We start from the raw sequence: 18290 nt of genomic DNA on the forward strand, positions 1-18290 counted from the left end.
TTTTTTTCATACTGGCTTATTGAGTCTACAGAGGCGTATAATAAACTTTGCACCTATGGCTGGTTTTGTGGAGAAGCTTAACGGCATCGGAAGAGGATTTCTGAATATTTTAACATACTGTAATTGCATGTTGCTGGAGTTATGCTGTGGTTATCTCCAAAGTCTAACATTATTTATTGTCTTTTTTCTTGCTTAGGTTATAATGAGCAAGAGTTAATATCTCTGGTTCCAAGTAAGCTATTACATTTTTTATAGATTTATAGTCAATTTATAGTCAACATATACAGTACAATATAGTTATTTAAAAATACAGATACAGCAATAATAATCTAAAGCCAGGTACTCTCTTACTGAAAATAGCACAGTAGAAGAGCTCCCTGCATCAAAATTGTCTCTGTTGATGCAGGGATCTCTCAGGTTCCTTTTTATTCAATCCACTGTTTGAGCAAAATAAAAATTATACATGTATACCCAGTTAAAAGTCCATAGGGTGGGTGTAGAGGGTATCATAACAGCTGTTGAATCCCACTTAGCTGCATCAGGCTGTATTTTTCAGTTTTTTTAAATGCTATGCATGATCCTACTAAGATGCTTTGCAATACAATTCACACAAATAACCAGTCACGCAGCCACACAGAGAGACTGCTGTTTTTTGGGGTTTAATGAAACCTATACGTAAAGTAGGGGCCACTACTGAGCATGCGTTGATCAAACCCTTTTAAAGGCTAATCTATACCTCTAATACATTAAATTTGTAGAACAAGACAACTAATTATTGCAAAGGCAAAGGTTCTCAAATAAAATTGTGTGTCCAACTATTTATAATCCCTAGTAAATCAGACATTAAAATAAGACCTTTTGACCACTTTACGCCAGGCGACATACCCGTACGTCGCCCGACTTTGAGTGGTTATACCAGGCATCATCCCAGTATTGTTTTTTTCAGCCGGCAGAACACTTTCTTGTAAAAGCAATCCTAGTGGCTAAATAGCTGCTGGATTGCCCTTACAATCCCACTGCCTTCCTGGGATTTCCCGTTCCACCGGGAGAACCCAGGACTGCAGTTGGCAGTTCTGACTGCTGATCGGGGAATGGTATTTTGTTACTTCCGATTTTGCTGGTTGTAAACAAACCATTAGTAGTTTGAAAAAAGCATTGGCTCATACCAAGATCGGATCATACTAAGATGGCAGAGGAGACATCTGAGGACAAGAATGTCCCTGATCATCTCTATGGTGTAAGAAACTGGAATCAACAAGTATTTTGTCACATCTGGTTTCGCTGGTTAATTATTTTACTGTAAATTTTACTATAACTAATCACCAAACACCTCCATATTCAAAAGCACTCTGCTTATAATGAATTCTGTGGTAAGTATGGTTTATGAATTCTAATTATTAGTGCGTTGTAAAAAGCGTTGGACCATACCAAGATTGGATCATACCAAGAGAGCAGAGGAGACATCTGCGGTCTAATAGACCCCTGATGTCTCAGTAGAGATGACCTGGCACTGCCTACTGTTATCACAAGGGATGTTTACGGAGTAAAAATAAATGAAAATAAATTAAATACGAATTATAAAGCACCCTTATCCCTCGTTGCTCGCACACGTTGGTCAATTTTCATATGAAACAGCGATTACATCACACACGTGAGGTATCACAGTGAATGTCAGATCAAGAACAATAGTTCTAGCACCATTGCTAGAAATAAAACATTGCTTATGAATAGTATAATTTACTTTGTTTGTCGCCGTTACATTGAAGTGTGCAGTTTTAAAGCATGACATGTTTGGTATATCTTTTATAGTCTATGAAAACTTTGGGTATTATATTGTGTTTTTGTGCATTTTCCCAGAAAAATTTGCATTTGAAAAACCACTGTGCAAATACCATGTGACACAAAAAACACCACTATTGTATTCTCTAGGGCATCTCCTTGGAGGTTCTAAGTAATTTTCTAGCAAAAAATACTGGGCCAGATTCAGGTACATTTGCGGCGGCGTAACGTATCACATTTACGTTACACCGCCGCAAGTTTTACGGGGCAAGTGCTTGATTCACAAAGCACTTGCCTGTAAAGTTGCGGCGGCGTAGCGTAAATCCCTCCGGCGCAAGCCCGCCTAATTCAAATGGGGCGTGGATCATTTAAATTAGGCGCGTTCCCGCGCCGAACGTACTGTGCATGCTCCATTTTGAAATTTCCTGCCGTGATTTGCGCGAAATTACATCGCACCGACGTGATTTTTTGAACGTCGACGTGAGTTACGTCCTTTCCTATTCACGGACGATTTACGCAAAAAAAATTAAATTCGACGCAGGAACGACGGCCATGCTTTAACATGGCAAGTCTAAATATAGGCCAAGAAATAGCAGCTTTAACTATACGCCGGGAAAAGCCGACTAGCGACGACGTAAGAGAATGCGACGACCGCGCGTACCTTCGTGGATCGCCGTAAAAAGAAAATTAACATACCCGACGCAGAAAACGACGAGAACTCCACCCAGCGGGCGCTGAAGTATTGCACCTACGATCCGAAGGCGTACGAAGTCGTACACCTGTCGGATCGAAGCCAGAAGCCGTCGTATCTTGGTTTGAGGATTCAAACTAAAGATACGACGCAGCAAATTTGAAAGTACGCCGGAGTATCAGTAGATACTCCGGCATACTTCTTCTGTGAATCTGGCCCACTGATCTTTACATGTATGTGAGAAGTGTCAGAAAAAGGCCTGGTTTAAGTGGTTAAAGATATTCTGCAACATTAACAGCCAGTTCTCTAACCTTCTTGGCACTTCTTATTATGTTGTGCTTTTTTGCTCAAAAAATATATATACTCTACTTGGAAGTATTGTGTGATGTTGATTTTTTATTTATTTTTTTCAGCTACAAATCCAACCACGCCATTGGCAGCAGTTAATTATTTTACTGTAAATGTTACTATAACTAATCTCGCATACACCTCTAATATGGGGATACCAAACACCTCCATATTCAACAGCACTCGGCTTATAATGAATACTGTGGTAAGTATGGATTATGAATTCACAGCTTTTTTTTAAAAGTCTGTAAACATGAAGCAAGATTGTATATTTGTTTAATACCTCTACCTGTTAGTTTTTTTGTTTTGTTTTTTTTACAGTTAAAATATTTTTTTCCCCTATCTATCTATAGGGACAAGGTTCAGGAGTTCATGGTTTGTGTATCTAGTGAAATTATGTCATTGTCATTGTGGCCATAATGCATTTCCTGGCCTTTGAACCTAGGTCAGCGGGCATAGGAGGGTAAATGCCCTCACTCTAAAAGGGTAGGGTTCCCAGCAGCCATATTGACAACATGCTTTAGCTGTGACAGACGAAACTTAAGCCATGGCCACACACGGAGCAAATTTCTTTCCTGCAACCATGGGTTTGTATAAAATCCCTTACCTATTAGCCTTGAACAAGGCCCTTACAGTTTCTTTTCACATTCAGCTCCCCATGATTTCAATGGAGGTTGGATTCGGCACCTGAATTTTAGTAACTCAACCCGCGTACGTTTGGCTTATCACTACGTAAGACACAGTTTGTGATGGAGTGTAACTTGAGTGGCCTCACGAGATCCAGCACCTCATCCCTACTATTAATGAAGACAAGGAGAATAAGGAATATAAAGATACAGATTATTTAAAATGTACAATATTTACATGAAAAAGTATATATATATATCACAACACAATCATAGGAGCATAAAAACAGTATCAGCTAATACTGGCCAGAGTATTCATAAGCCTGTAGTAGTTACTGGTAGCAAATTCCTACATGTTTCGCCAAACAATGGCTTCTTCAGGGCAAGATGTGATAACCAGTGTTTAGATAGTAGCTCTGGAAGACCCCCACTGGTGGGGTAAGCACCAGGGCGGTCCAAAGGCCACAAAGGAGTGCTGTATTCAAGTGACCACAGGGGGCATAAAGGGACCAGGGAATACTCCTTTAAGAAGTTATTCAGGTACAAGGGCTCTAATGATCGCCACTATCAGCAAGGCTGAAGATGGTTAGCGTGATCAAAGAATCCTCTGATATAGAGATCTGGTATAGGCGCCCCTGGAATCCAGCAGATACGTAAGACACACTCATAATCATTTTTATATTAGGATGATCACAGGTTAAAAAATGGCTTCTCTTTAAAATGTTTAAAATATTAACTGGGCCTTGTTGGTTGTTTTAATCATCTTTAAGAATATGTTGTTTGTCTTTTCCAGATAAATTCTGTTGTGAACCAAACCACTCTGAAATTGTTTTCTCCAGCATGTCAGACCATAAGATTTAGGTAAGATATTAATAGTGTGTGTGCAGTATGCTTACTATAGTCAAACTTTTTATTTTGCTATGGGCTTCTGTACGTTGCACTTAGTTATTAAATTTGATTTCTGTTAAATTTGCTTTTACATTTTCCACACAAGAAGAACTTCAGTAAAGCTGAACTCTAGGCAGAAATATTGGCAATGTTATACCTTAGCAATATGCTGCTTGTTTCTCTTCCCACTGCGTAATCTCTGAGAAATTCAGGGTGCATTATTTGAATTATAGCTTGAATCCCCATGACATCCGTTTTGTAAGACCGATGGCCACTATGCATGCTCTGGCCAATTATATGTACATACAGTATTTACGTCTCTGCTCGCTGTAGTGGGTGGACTCGGGAGTCTAAGACTCCTGATCTGGCACTTCCACTGTGTATACCAGATACAGCCCTCAGTGCCAACTCCGCCTTCCGTTTCTTCTTCAGCTCACTGCACACATTGGCCCTCATTTCATGCATTTCCCATTGCATTATAGGAAATATACTCCTCTTTTCCAGCTTGGATATGATGTGCAGCAAGAAAGACCGTTTTCTTTTCTAAACGATGCTATGACATCACTGAGGTGGAAAATCTTGGATTTCAAAAAAAGTAAAAAAGAACATAGGGAGAGGGATGTGCAATTGCAAAGATAGCTACATCCTGGAGTTCAGCGTTAACAAATAAAACAATTAAAAGTCAGCAGCTACAAACACTGCAGCTGCTGACTTTTAAAAAACAGCTGCTCTCCAGTCCATGGATTCCAGTGATGTCTTTTCACAGTTGTTTCTTCCCATCACACCACCATCTTGGTTTTGGGAACCATTCGTGACTTCATGATAAATCACAGCCAGCTCCCCAATGCACATTTGTCTCTGTTACATAAAATGTGAAACTGCAGCCCCGCGCTTGAATAGATTACAATGGGAAAATGGCCTTTCTACATTTGAGAGTTACCATACTGCATCTTAATAAATTTAGATAAATAAATGGGAATAATATATTTTACATTTTGTTTTTACAGCTCAGCTAATGGAGCAAGTGCCACCAAAGTGGATGCTATCTGCACTTATGTCAACAGTTCTGGAGCACCTAGATTTGATCAAGTCGCTATTTTCAAAGAGCTAGCGAACAAAACAAATGGTGTCACCAGCCTAGGGATATATTCCTTGGATCCAAACAGTCTTTATGTCAATGGTAATTTGCAATCTCTTCTTTAAAATGTGTGTTGCCTTATCTTTAAACTACCTGACCAATACCATGTTTGGTGCATTTTTAAAGGAAAAAAATATTTTAGAACTGGTAAAACATATATACCCACATATAATTACATTGTTTATTAAATATCTTCAGATGACATGACCCCCCCAAAAAATAAAATCTGACAACCTTCTATAATTATTTTGACTAGTTAAAATTTTCTGATCTTTCTGACATACAGTATCTTTGCTACTGAGCGTGATTTTATAAATCCACCCTATAAGACAATATCCACCTACCAGGTCTGACTTAATGGGCCATGTCACTTCGAATTATGGCTTGAAGGCAGTTTGAGTTTTTTTCATTAGAATGTCCCCTTACTGTGGCCGTACAAATGTTCTGATGACATTTTCTGGTTGGCTATCTGTAGGGAAATATGTCTGATATTTCATATTACAATTAAGCAACCCTTTTTTTTAACTATTCTACAGAAATGTGGCTTTAAAGTGGTGTTCCGCCTGGGGAGAAATACTGTAGCTGCTAACTTGTAATATATGGACACTAACCTGTCCAGGGAGCCCGCAATGTCGGCCCGCAAGCTGATATTCAGATCAGCAGTTGGGTGCTACCGCTGCCAATCGTCATGAAGGGAAACAGTCAGTGAAGCTTTTTGTCTTCATAACCAGTTCCCTACTGCGCATGCGCAAAGCACGCTGTGCTTTCTATCTGGCCTGGCGGTGAAGGAAGGAGGAGGGGGGCAACTTCTGAGGTATCCGCTGTGGCATTGTCTCCTGGAAGTGAGGAAGGGTACCTTTCAAAAACAGCACCTGCTCCCCCCTGAAAGGTGCCAAATGTAGCACTGGAGGGGGGGGAGGAGCAGATATGTGGAGCGTCCACTTTTGGTTGGAACTCAACTTTAATAGACTTTACGCCCCCCACCTCCCTTTTAAATTACCAGGCATTAAATGTTCTCACTGCTGCTGTCTAAAAATTTCTAAGAAAACCAATATTTTCTCAAGCACTGGACCCAGCTATTGAGTGTGTTAGCAATCTCCATCTTGACTCATGCATTTAGGATTGACATTTTTATCCCATGGCATAGCCCAGAACAAGCCCAACATAGCTGCTTACTATCAGAATATAACCACAGCCTGTAAAGACTGCCCAGCCCTGAGAATGCGGGGATGTCTTCATCTGAAGTGAACAATCATTTTAAAAATTTTGATAACTTTTTGATAGATTTTTTCCTCAAAATTGCAATTTGAACATTTGTTTTGTCAGAATTAAAGGCCACACTCATATTTTGGCTTTTTTTTCACACAGGATACAGTGAAGCAGCATGTAAGTAGTGGCCTTGCCAATGACCTCTTTCATTTAGCCAAAGATATAACTTACTGTATATATCATAGCAATATTTACGGTTTAAGGAGAAAGGTGAAACGTACATTTCTCTATCTAGAAGTAAAAGATAAGCGAACGTGTTTTGGTTTGGTTCATGGGGCATTCATTAAACCCATTACAAAGTCTAAAAATTGCAGACTTAAATACAAAGAAAAATGATGTTCCCTAGAGGGGGAAAAGAACAAGAAGGCTGCAAAGGTGACAGAGAGTGCGGACTTCTGTTGGTCAAAAAACTGAAAATCATTTATTGGGTATCAAAAATTGAACCATCTAAAATCATAGGACTTCAAATACAACCACCCAGGTAGGGAAAACCTAAAACCACTTAGTGATGCATGACAGGCATGCTAAAATGAGACAAAAACACAAACACATACAAAAAACAAGGAACAGAATGGTCCGGCCGCCAAGTATACCACCACGGCGAATGCCATATCACAATGGAATTCCACAATCTAACTAGGTAGTTGGAGGCTCAAACAGAGGGAAATGTAAAGAACAAAAGGCTAGCTGAGGAAAGGGGGTGATACTGCATGTGCTATAACCAGATCCTAACATCCCAGGCCGTGGAATGGAGAGGTGGGGCACTAGTGTATCACAGATACAAAGATCCTATGTATCCGAAGCAATAGTGGTCATGGACTGTAGAGGGACGGGCTGAGCAATTCATGAAAAACATTTGTGGCCATTTTTTAGGCTAATAGGCAAGGAATAGATAATCATCTCTATGGTGTAAGAAACTGAAATCAACAAGTATTTTGTCACATCTGGTTTCGCTGGTTGTAAACAAATTATTAGTGGGTTGTAAAAAGTGTTGGACCATACCAACATTGGATCATACCAAGAGAGCAGAGGAGACATCTGCGGTCTAATAGACCCCAGATGTCTCAGTAGAGACGACCTGTCACTGCCTACTGTTATCACAAGGTGATTTACAGAGTAAAAATAAAATTAAAAAAATAAATGGAAATAAATAAAATAAGGATTATAAAGCGCCCTTATCCCTCGTTGCTCACACACGTTGGTCAATTTTCATACGAAACAGCGATTGCATTACACATGTAAGGTATCACAGTGAATGTCAGATCAAGAGCAATAGTTCTAGCACCAGACCTCCTGTGTAAATCTAAAGTGGTAACATGTAAAGGCTTTTAAAACATTGCTTATATATAGTATAATTTACATTGTTTGTCACCGTTACATTAAAGTGTGCAGTTTTAAAGCATGACATGTTTGGTATATCTTTTATAGTCTATGAAAAAAATTGGGTAATTTTATTGTGTTTTTGTGCATTTTCCCAGAAAATTTTGCATTTAAAAAAACACTGTGCAAATACCATTTGACATAAAAAGACACCACTATTTTATTCTCTAGGGCCTCTCCTTGGAGGTTCTAAGTAATTTTCTAGCAAAAAATACTGATCTTTACATGTATGTGAAAAGTGTCAGAAAAAGGCCTGGTTTAAGTGGTTAAAGATATTCTGCAACATTAACAGCCAGTTCTCTAACCTTCTTGGCACTTCTTATTATGTTGTGCTTTTTTGCTCAAAAAATTATTTATACCCTACTTTGAAGTATTGTGTGATGTTGATTTTTTTTTTTTTTCAGCTACAAATCCAACCACGCCACTGGCAGTAGTTAATTCCTTTACTGTAAATGTTACTATAACTAATCTCGCATACACCTCTAATATGGGGACACCAAACACCTCCATATTCAACAGCACCCGGCTTATAATGAATACTGTGGTAAGTATGGATTATGAATTCACAGCTTTTATGAAAGTCTGTAAACATGAAGCAAGATTGTATATTTGTTTAATACCTCAGCCTGTTAGTTTTTTTGTTTTGTTTTTTACAGTTAAAATATTTTTTTCCCCTATCTATCTATAGGGACAAGGTTCAGGAGTTCATGGTTTGTGTATCTAGTGAAATTATGTCATTGTGGCCATAATGCATTTCCTGACCTTTAAACCTAGGTCAGCGGGCATAGGAGGGTAAATGCCCTCACTCTAAAAGGGTAGGGTTCCCAGCAGCCATATTGATAACATGTTTTAGCTGTGACAGACGAAACTTAAGCCATGGCCATACACGGAGCAAATTTCTTTCCTGCAACCATGGGTTTGTATACAATCCTTTACCTATTAGCCTTGAACAAGGCCCTTACAGTTTCTTTTCACATTCAGCTCCCATTGATTTCAATGGAGGTTGGATTCGGCACCTGAATTTCAGTAACTCAACCCGCGTACGTTTGGCTTATCACTACGTAAGACACAGTTTGTGATGGAGTGTAACTTGAGTGGCCTCACGAGATCCAGCACCTCATCCCTAATATTGATGAAGACAAGGAGAATAAGGAATTGGGAATAAAACGGTGCCCACACAATATAAAGATAAAGATTATTTAAAATGTACAATATTTTCTTACATGAAAAAGTATATATATCACAACACAATCATAGGTGCATAAAAACAGAGTATCAGCTAGCACTGGCCAGAGTATTCATAAGCCTGTATTTACTGGTAGCAAATCCCTACATGTTTCACCAAAAACAATGGCTTCTTCAGGGTCAATGTGATAACCAGTATTTAGATAGTAGCTCTAGAAGACCCCACTGGTGGGGCAAGCACCAGGGCGGTCCAAAGGCTGCAAAAGAGTGCCATATTCAAGTGACTACAGGGGGCATAAAGGGACCAGGGAATACTCCTTTAAGAAGTTATTCAGGTACAGGGGCTCCAATGATCGTCAATATCAGCAAGGCTGAAGATGGTTTGTGTGATCAAAGAATCCTCTGATGTAGATAGAGATCTGGTATAGGCGCCCCTGGAATCCAGCAGATACGTAAGACACACTGATAAGAATTTTTATATTAAGATGATCACAGGTTAAAAAATGGCTTCTCTTTAAAATGTTTAATAATATTAACTGGGCCTTGTTGGTTGTTTTAATCATCTTTAAGAATATGTTGTTTGTCCTTTCTAGATAAATTCTGTTGTGAACCAAACCACTCTGAAATTGTTTTCTCCAGCATGTCAGATCATAAGATTTAGGTAAGATATTAATAGTGTGTGTGCAGTATGCTTACTATAGTCAAACTTTTTATTTTGCTATGGGCTTCTGTACGTTGAAGTTATTAAATTTGATTTCTGTTAAATTTGCTTTTACATTTTCCACACAAGAGGAACTTCAGTAAAGCTGAACTCTAGGCAGAAATATTGGCAATGTCATACCTTAGAGCAATATGCTGCTTGTTTCTCCCCACTGTGTAATCTCTGAGAAATCCAGGGTGCATTATTTGAATTATAGCTTGAATCTCCATGACATCCGTTTTGTAAGACCGATGGCCACTATGCATGCTCTGGCCAATTATATGTACACACAGTATTTACATCTCTGCTCGCTGTAGTGGGTGGACTCGGGAGTCTGATGCTGCGTACACATGATTACCATTTTCATCAGACCAAACCGATCGCGTGTGGGCCCCATCGGTTATTTATCCATAGGTTAAAAAAATCGAAACTTGTTTTAAAATTATCTGATGGATAAAAAACCTATAGAAAAAAACGATCGTCTGTGGGTACGTCCATCGGTTAAAAATCCATGCATGCTCAGAATCAAGTCGACGCATGCTTGGAAGCATTGAACTTCATTTTTTTCAGCACGTTGTTGTGTTTTACGTCACCGCGTTCTGACACAATCGTTTTTTTAACTGATGGTGTGTAGGCACGACTGATCATCAGTCAGCTTCATCGGATAACTGATGGAAAAATCCATCAGACCGTTTTCATCAGACTAACCTAGTGTGTGTACAGGGCATAAGACTCCCGATCTGACACTTCCACTGTGTATACCAGATACAGCCCTCAGTTCCGTTTCTTCTTCAGCTCACTGCACACGTTGGCCCTCATTTCATGCATTTCCCATTGCATTATGCTCCTCTTTCCCAGTTTGGATATGATGTGCAGCAAGAAAGACAGTTCTCTTTTCCAAAGGATGCTATGACATCACTGAGGTGGAAAATCTTGGATTTCAAAAAAAGTAAAAAATAACATAGGGAGAGGCATGTGCAATTGCAAAGATAGCTACATTCTGGAGTTCAGTGTTAACAAATAAAACAGTAGTAGCTGCTGACTTTTAAAAAACTTTTAAAAAACAGCTGCTCTCCAGTACATGGATTCCAGTGATGTCTTTTCACAGTTGTTTTTTCCCATCACACCACCATCTTGGTTTTGGGAGCCATTCGTGACTTCATGATAAATCACAGCCAGCTCCCCAATGCACATTTATCTCTGTTACATAAAATGTGAAACTGCAGCCCCCCGCTTGAATAGATTACAATGGGAAAATGGCCTTTCTGCATTTGAGAGTTACCATACTGCATCTTAAATACATTTAGATAAATAAATGGGAATAATATATTTTACATTTTGTTTTTACAGCTCAGCTAATGGAGCAAGTGCCACCAAAGTGGATGCTATCTGCACTTATGTCAACAGTTCTGGAGCACCTAGATTTGATCAAGTCGCATTTTTCAAAGAGCTAGCGAACAAAACAAATGGTGTCACCAGCCTAGGGATATATTCCTTGGACCCCAACAGTCTTTATGTCAATGGTAATTTGCAATCTCTTCTTTAAAATGTGTGTTGCCTTATCTTTAAACTACCTGATCAATACCATGTTTGGTGCATTTTTAAAGGAAAAAATTATTTTAGAATTGGTAAAACATGTATACCCACATATAATTACATTGTTTATTAAATACAGTGCCTTGCGAAAGTATTCGGCCCCCTTGAACTTTGCGACCTTTTGCCACATTTCAGGCTTCAAACATAAAGATATAAAACTGTAATTTTTTTTGAAGAATCAACAACAAGTGGGACACAATCATGAAGTGGAACGAAATGTATTGGATATTTCAAACTTTTTTAACAAATAAAAAACTGAAAAATTGGGCGTGCAAAATTATTCAGCCCCTTTACTTTCAGTGCAGCAAACTCTCTCCAGAAGTTCAGTGAGGATCTCTGAATGATCCAATGTTGACCTAAATGACTAATGATGATAAATAGAATCCACCTGTGTGTAATCAAGTCTCCGGATAAATGCGATAGTCTCAGAGGTCCGTTTAAAGCGCAGAGAGCATCATGAAGAACAAGGAACACACCAGGCAGGTCCGAGATACTGTTGTGGAGAAGTTTAAAGCTGGATTTGGATACAAAAAGATTTCCCAAGCTTTAAACATCCCAAGGAGCACTGTGCAAGGGATAATATTGAAATGGAAGGAGTATCAGACCACTGCAAATCTACGAAGACCTGGCCGTCCCTCTAAACTTCCAGCTCATACAAGGAGAAGACTGATCAGAGATGCAGCCAAGAGGCCCATCACTCTGGATGAACTGCAGAGATCTACAGCTGAGGTGGGAGACTCTGTCCATAGGACAACAATCAGTCGTATACTGCACAAATCTGGCCTTTATGGAAGAGTGGCAAGAAGAAAGACATTTCTTAAAGATATCCCTAAAAAGTGTTGTTTATAGTTTGCCACAAGCCACCTGGGAGACACACCAAACATGTGGAAGAAGATGCTCTGGTCAGATGAAACCAAAATCGAACTTTTTGGCAACAATGCAAAACATTATGTTTGGCGTAAAAGCAACACAGCTCATCACCCTGAACACACCATCCCCACTGTCAAACATGGTGGTGGCAGCATCATGGTTTGGGCCTGCTTTTCTTCAACAGGGACAGGGAAGATGGTTAAAATTGATGGGAAGATGGATGGAGCTAAATACAGGACCATTCTGGAAGAAAACCTGATGGAGTCTGCAAAAGACCTGAGACTGGGACGGAGATTTGTCTTCCAACAAAACAATGATCCAAAACATAAAGCAAAATCTACAATGGAATGGTTCACAAATAAACATATCCAGGTGTTAGAATACAGTGCCCAGAGGCGATTCAGTTCGCAAGTGTTGCGCTATATAACTCTTTCACTCACTCACTCAGAATGGCCAAGTCAAAGTCCAGACCTGAATCCAATCGAGAATCTGTGGAAAGAACTGAAAACTGCTGTTCACAAACGCTCTCCATCCAACCTCACTGAGCTTGAGCGGTTTTGCAAGGAGGAAAGGGCAAAAATTTCAGTTTCTCGATGTGCAAAACTGATAGAGACATACCCCAAGTGACTTACAGCTGTAATCGCAGCAAAAGGTGGCGCTACAAAGTATTAACTTAAGGGGGCTGAATAATTTTACACGCCCAATTTTTCAGTTTTTCATTTGTTAAAAAAGTTTGAAATATCCAATACATTTCGTTCCACTTCATGATTGTGCCCCACTTGTTGTTGATTCTTCAAAACAAATTACAGTTTTATATCTTTATGTTTGAAGCCTGAAATGTGGCAAAAGGTCGCAAAGTTCAAGGGGGCCGAATACTTTCGCAAGGCACTGTATCTTCAGATGAAATGACCCCCCCAAAAAATAAAATCTGACAACCTTCTATAATTATTTTGACTAGTTAAAATTTTCTGATCTTTCTGACATACAGTATGTTTGCTACTAAGCGTGATTTTATAAATCCACCCTATAAGACAATATCCACTTACCAGGTCTGACTTAATGGGCCATGTCACTTAGAATTATGGCTTGAAGGCAGTTTGAGTAATATATGGACACTTACCTGTCCAGGGACAATGTCGGCACCCCAGCTGATTTTCAGATCAGCAGTTGGGTTCTACCGCTGCTATTCGTCATAAAGGGAACCCGTCAGTGAAGCCTTTTGGCTTCATAACCAGTTCCCTACTGCACATGTGCGAAGCACGCTGTGCTTACTAACTGGCCTGGCCGTGGAGGACGGGGCCAACTTCTGAGGGAGGCGCTGTGGTGTTGTCTCCCGGAAGTGAGGAAGGGGACCTTTCAAAAACAGCACCTGAAAGGTGCCAAATGTAGCACTGGAGGGGGGAAGCAGATAAGCGGAGTATCCACTTTTGGGTGGAACTCAGCTTTAATACACTTTACAGATGGGTCACTTTGATCAACCACCCGCGCCCCCTACCTCCCTTTTAAATTACCAGGCATTAAATATTCTCACTGCTGCTGTCTAAAAAAATCTAACAAAACCAATATTTTCTCAAGCACTGGACCTAGCTATTGAGTGTGTTAGCAATCTCCATCTTGACACATGCACTTAGGATTGACATTTTTATCCCATGGCTTAGCCCAGAACAAGCAAAACATAGCTACTTACTATCAGAATATAAGCACAACCTGTAAAGACTGCCCAGCCCTGAGAATGTGGGGATGTCTTTATCTGAAGTGAACAATTATTTTTAGAGATTTTGCAATTTGAAAATTTGTTTTGTCAGAATTAAAGGCCAAACTCATATTTTTGCTTTCTCACACAGGATACAGTGAAGCAGCATGTAAGTAGTGGTCCAATTTATTTTAAAATTGATACAGTTTGCTTTGGCCTTGCCAATGACATCTTTTATTTAACCAAAGAAATAACTTACCGTATATATCATAGCAATATTTACAGTTTAAGGAGAAAAGTGAAACGTACATTTCTCTATCTGGAAGTAACAGATGAGCGAATGTGTTTTGGTTTGGTTCATGGGGCATTCATTGAACTCATTGCAAAGTCTAAAAATTGCAGGCTTAAATACAAAGAAAAATTATGTTCCCTTGAGGGGGAAAAGAACAAGAAGGCTGCAAAGGTGACAGAGAGTGCGGACTTCTGTTGGTCAAAAAAGTGAAAATAATTTATTGGGTATCAAAAATTGTACCATCTAAAATCATGGGACTACATAGGCACTAGTCTATCACAGATACAAAGATCCTATGTATCCGAAACAATAGTGGTCATGGACTGTAGAGGGACGGGCTGAGCAATTCATGAAAAACATTTGTGGCCATTTTTAAGGCTAATAGGCAAGGGATTGACGAAGACAACAAAAGACACGACAAACTGGAAACTAAATTATGTTTTTAAAATTACTGAAAGGACCCTTCTTTTTATAGTCTGTCGGTGGCAACATTGGAAAACACCAGTCCCTTAACCCCTTGGCACCAATTTAACACAAATATGCGTTGGACTGGGCTTTTCTCTGTGGGGATGCATATTTACCCATCTCCCAGCACAGAGACTAGGGTCTCATAGAGAGCCTAAGCCCTGTTCTAACAATTGGGACACTTGTAGTGCACAGTGGATTTGCCTTTAGTAAATCAACCCCATTGTATCTTTCTCTGTCCTTGCAGAGAGTGTAAAAAAAAAGGGGGCCACAACTCAGCACACATCGATCAAACCCTTTTAAAGGCTAATCGATTACCTCTAATACTTCAAATATGTAGAACAAGACAACTAATTATTCAGGGATCTCAAATGAAATAGTGTGTCCAACTATTTATAATCACTAGTAAAGCAGACATTAAAGAAAGACCTTTTGACCATTTGCCATCATTTAACGTACCCGTACTTTGAGTGGTTATACCAGGCATCACCCCAGTATCGTTTTTTTCAGCCCGCAGAACACTTTCTTATATAAGCAATCCTAGTGGTTAAACAGCCACTTGATTGCATTTACAAGCAGTGGGAGGCCCCCTTTCACTGCCTTCCCAGGCTCTTCCATCCCACTAGGACAGATTGCATCCATCGGTTCTGCCAACGAACCATGGAGCTGATAGGGGACAGGAATGGCCCTGATCATCTCTATGGTCTAAAAAAACAGAAGCAACGAGTATTTTATCAATTTTTGTTTCGCTGGTTGTAAACAAACCAGTAGTGTTTTTTAAAAAGCATTGGATCATACCAAGAGGGCAGATGAGATGTCTCAGATATCTCAGATATCTCAGTTGAGATGTTTACATTCCTTGTGATAACAATAAAAAGTGATCAAATTTTTTTTTAAAGGTACAGTGTAAATACAGTGTGAAAAAAAAAAGAGATAAATAAAAAAATAAAATAAGAATTATAAAGCGCCCTCGTCCCCCGTGCTCACATGCGTTGGTACAATGTCGTACAAAACAGTGATTGCACCACACATGTGAGCTATCACTGTGAATGCCAGATCGAGCAATAATTCGAGCACCAGACCTCCTGTGTATATCTAAAGTGGTAACAAGTAAAGGTTTTTAAAGCATCGCTTATGGATAATATAATTTACATTGTTTGTCGCCCTTCCACGGGCATGCGTAGTTTTAAATCATGACATCTATTTTTATTAACATTATATTATTATTATATTAACATAACATTATATTTTATATTGTACCAAAAAAATTGGGTATTATATTGTGTTTTTGTGTCTCAAAGTTCATTCAAGTGTATTTTTCCCCCCAAAAAAATGCGTTTGAAAAAACACTGTGTGAATACCGTGTGGCATAAATAATTGCAACACCACCATTTTATTCTCTAGGGCCTTTGCTTAGCTGGTTCTAAGTGATTTTCTAGCAAAAAAATACTGGGCCAGATTCACAGAGGAGATACGACGGCGTATCTCCTGATACACCGTCATATCTCCTGTCGTATCTATGCGGCTGATTCATATAATCAGTTCCGCATAGATAGCCCTAAGATCCGACAGGTGTAATTGACTTACACTGTCGGATCTTAGGATGCAATACTTCGGCCACTGCTGGGTGGAGTTTGCGTCGTTTTCTTGCGTCGGGTATGCTAATGAGCATTTACGGCGATCCACGACGGTTTTCGCGTTCGTTACGTCGTCGCTAGTAATTTTTTCCCGTCGCAAAGTTACACCTGCTTTAACATGGCTTAACTTTTGTCGAGCCATGTTAAAGTATGGCCGTCGTTCCCGGGTCGAATTTGAATTTTTTTTTGTTTTGGCGTAAGACATCCGGGAATACGAATGGACGCTACGCACGTCGCCGTTCTAAAAAATGACGTCACATCGCGCAAAGCACGGCGGGAATTTCTAAACTGAGCATGCGCAGTACGTCCGGTGCGGGAGCGCGCCTAATTTTAATGGTACACGCCCCATTTGAATTGGGCAGGCTTGCACCGGACGTGTTTATGATACACCGCCGCAAGTTTACAGGTAAGTGCTTTGTGGATCAGGCACTTACACTGAAAACTTGCGGCGGTGTAACGTAAACGGGTTACGTTGCGCCACCGCAAATGTACCTGAATCTGGCCCACTGATCTTTACAGCTATGTGAGAAGTGTCAGAAAAAGGCCTGGTCTTCAAGTGGTTAAAGATATTCTGCAACATTAACAACCAGTTCTCTACCCCCTGTGCTTCTGATTATGTTGTGCTTTTTGCTCAAATTTTTTTTATACTCTTTGGAGCATTGTGTGATGTGGATTTATTTGTTTTTTTCAGCTAAAAATCCAACCACGCCAATTAATTCCTTTACTGTAAATGTTTCTATAACTAATCTCCCATACACCTCTAATATGGGGACACCGAACACCTCCTTATTCAACAGCACTCGACTTATAATGAATACTGTAGTAAGTATGGATTATGAATTCACAGCTTTTATCAATGTCTGTAAACATGAAGCAAGATCATATATTTGTTTAATACCTCTTCCTCTAAAAGGGTGGGTTTCCAGCAACCATAGGGAGTCCATACACAGAGCAAATCACGGGTTGCAGGAAATAATTTTACTTGATTCCCCTATTAACACAGACAGTGGGAATCCCTCCTGCCAAGCCATTCTCTTCTCCCAACAGGGGCACAGGAGAGGGTAGGGGAAGCGTCACTTCCGAGAGAAGACAGTGATTATTGATAGCACTGTCGGCATTTGGATCTGTGCACACGCTCTTGCCCACGTTTTAAATTTTGACACGTGGTTGTGTTTGTGCAGCTGCTGCATCTGCATCCATCTCTACAGGCTGCCACCACACAGGATAGTTGTCAGTGCCTATCGGAATGATCCCTAATTGTATACTGTAGGTTACATTGATATCAATGTTGATAAGCATGTTTGGTCCACAAGCATAAAGAAATGATAGCTAAAACCGCGTACAGTATCATAATTACAGTTTTATAGCTCATAGCTCTATGCAGTTGCAAATATTTAGGTTCCTCTTTATACTACATCAGAAGAAGAGATGCAAATTGACCATATTAGGAAAGTTCTGCTTTTTCCCTAATAGTGATGAGCCAAACAGTGAACTTCAATGAGTTGCTGAACAAGATCCCATTAAAAACATTCTGTCTGTCTAATAAAATATGCCAATTTTCTGGGCTAATAGGCAAATCTGTGTAAAAAAATAGCATGGGGGGAAGCACCGGCCTTGGGAATATGTACAAAAACATCTGTCTAGCTCTAAACACTTCAAACATGTCTAATCTAGCTTATCAGAGTTAGGGGGTCCCATGTCGATTGCCATGGCCCCTGCCCAGCCATGCTACA

The 18290-nt window shown here is 39.7% G+C and overlaps 2 protein-coding genes across 2 annotated transcripts in view; both read left to right on the forward strand.

The window, feature by feature from the left end:
* Nucleotides 1–10917, forward strand: part of LOC120932084 (mucin-16-like) — a 59409-nt gene extending 48492 nt beyond the window's left edge. Inside the window, exons 11-18 of the mRNA XM_040344215.1 lie at nucleotides 197–232; nucleotides 2884–3023; nucleotides 4238–4305; nucleotides 5340–5512; nucleotides 6839–6856; nucleotides 8524–8663; nucleotides 9898–9965; nucleotides 10863–10917. Of these exons, the coding sequence (XP_040200149.1) occupies nucleotides 197–232; nucleotides 2884–3023; nucleotides 4238–4305; nucleotides 5340–5512; nucleotides 6839–6856; nucleotides 8524–8663; nucleotides 9898–9965; nucleotides 10863–10917 (698 nt within the window). The remainder of the gene's footprint in view (nucleotides 1–196; nucleotides 233–2883; nucleotides 3024–4237; nucleotides 4306–5339; nucleotides 5513–6838; nucleotides 6857–8523; nucleotides 8664–9897; nucleotides 9966–10862) is intronic.
* Nucleotides 10918–11292: 375 nt separating this feature from the next.
* The window catches only part of LOC120932092 (mucin-16-like), a 38148-nt gene continuing 31150 nt past the window's right edge, over nucleotides 11293–18290 (forward strand). Inside the window, exons 1-3 of the mRNA XM_040344227.1 lie at nucleotides 11293–11527; nucleotides 14315–14332; nucleotides 17249–17379. Of these exons, the coding sequence (XP_040200161.1) occupies nucleotides 11320–11527; nucleotides 14315–14332; nucleotides 17249–17379 (357 nt within the window). The 5' untranslated portion in view covers nucleotides 11293–11319. The remainder of the gene's footprint in view (nucleotides 11528–14314; nucleotides 14333–17248; nucleotides 17380–18290) is intronic.

The sequence above is a fragment of the Rana temporaria genome, chromosome 1, assembly GCF_905171775.1.
Source record: "Rana temporaria chromosome 1, aRanTem1.1, whole genome shotgun sequence".
NCBI lineage: Eukaryota > Metazoa > Chordata > Amphibia > Anura > Ranidae > Rana > Rana temporaria.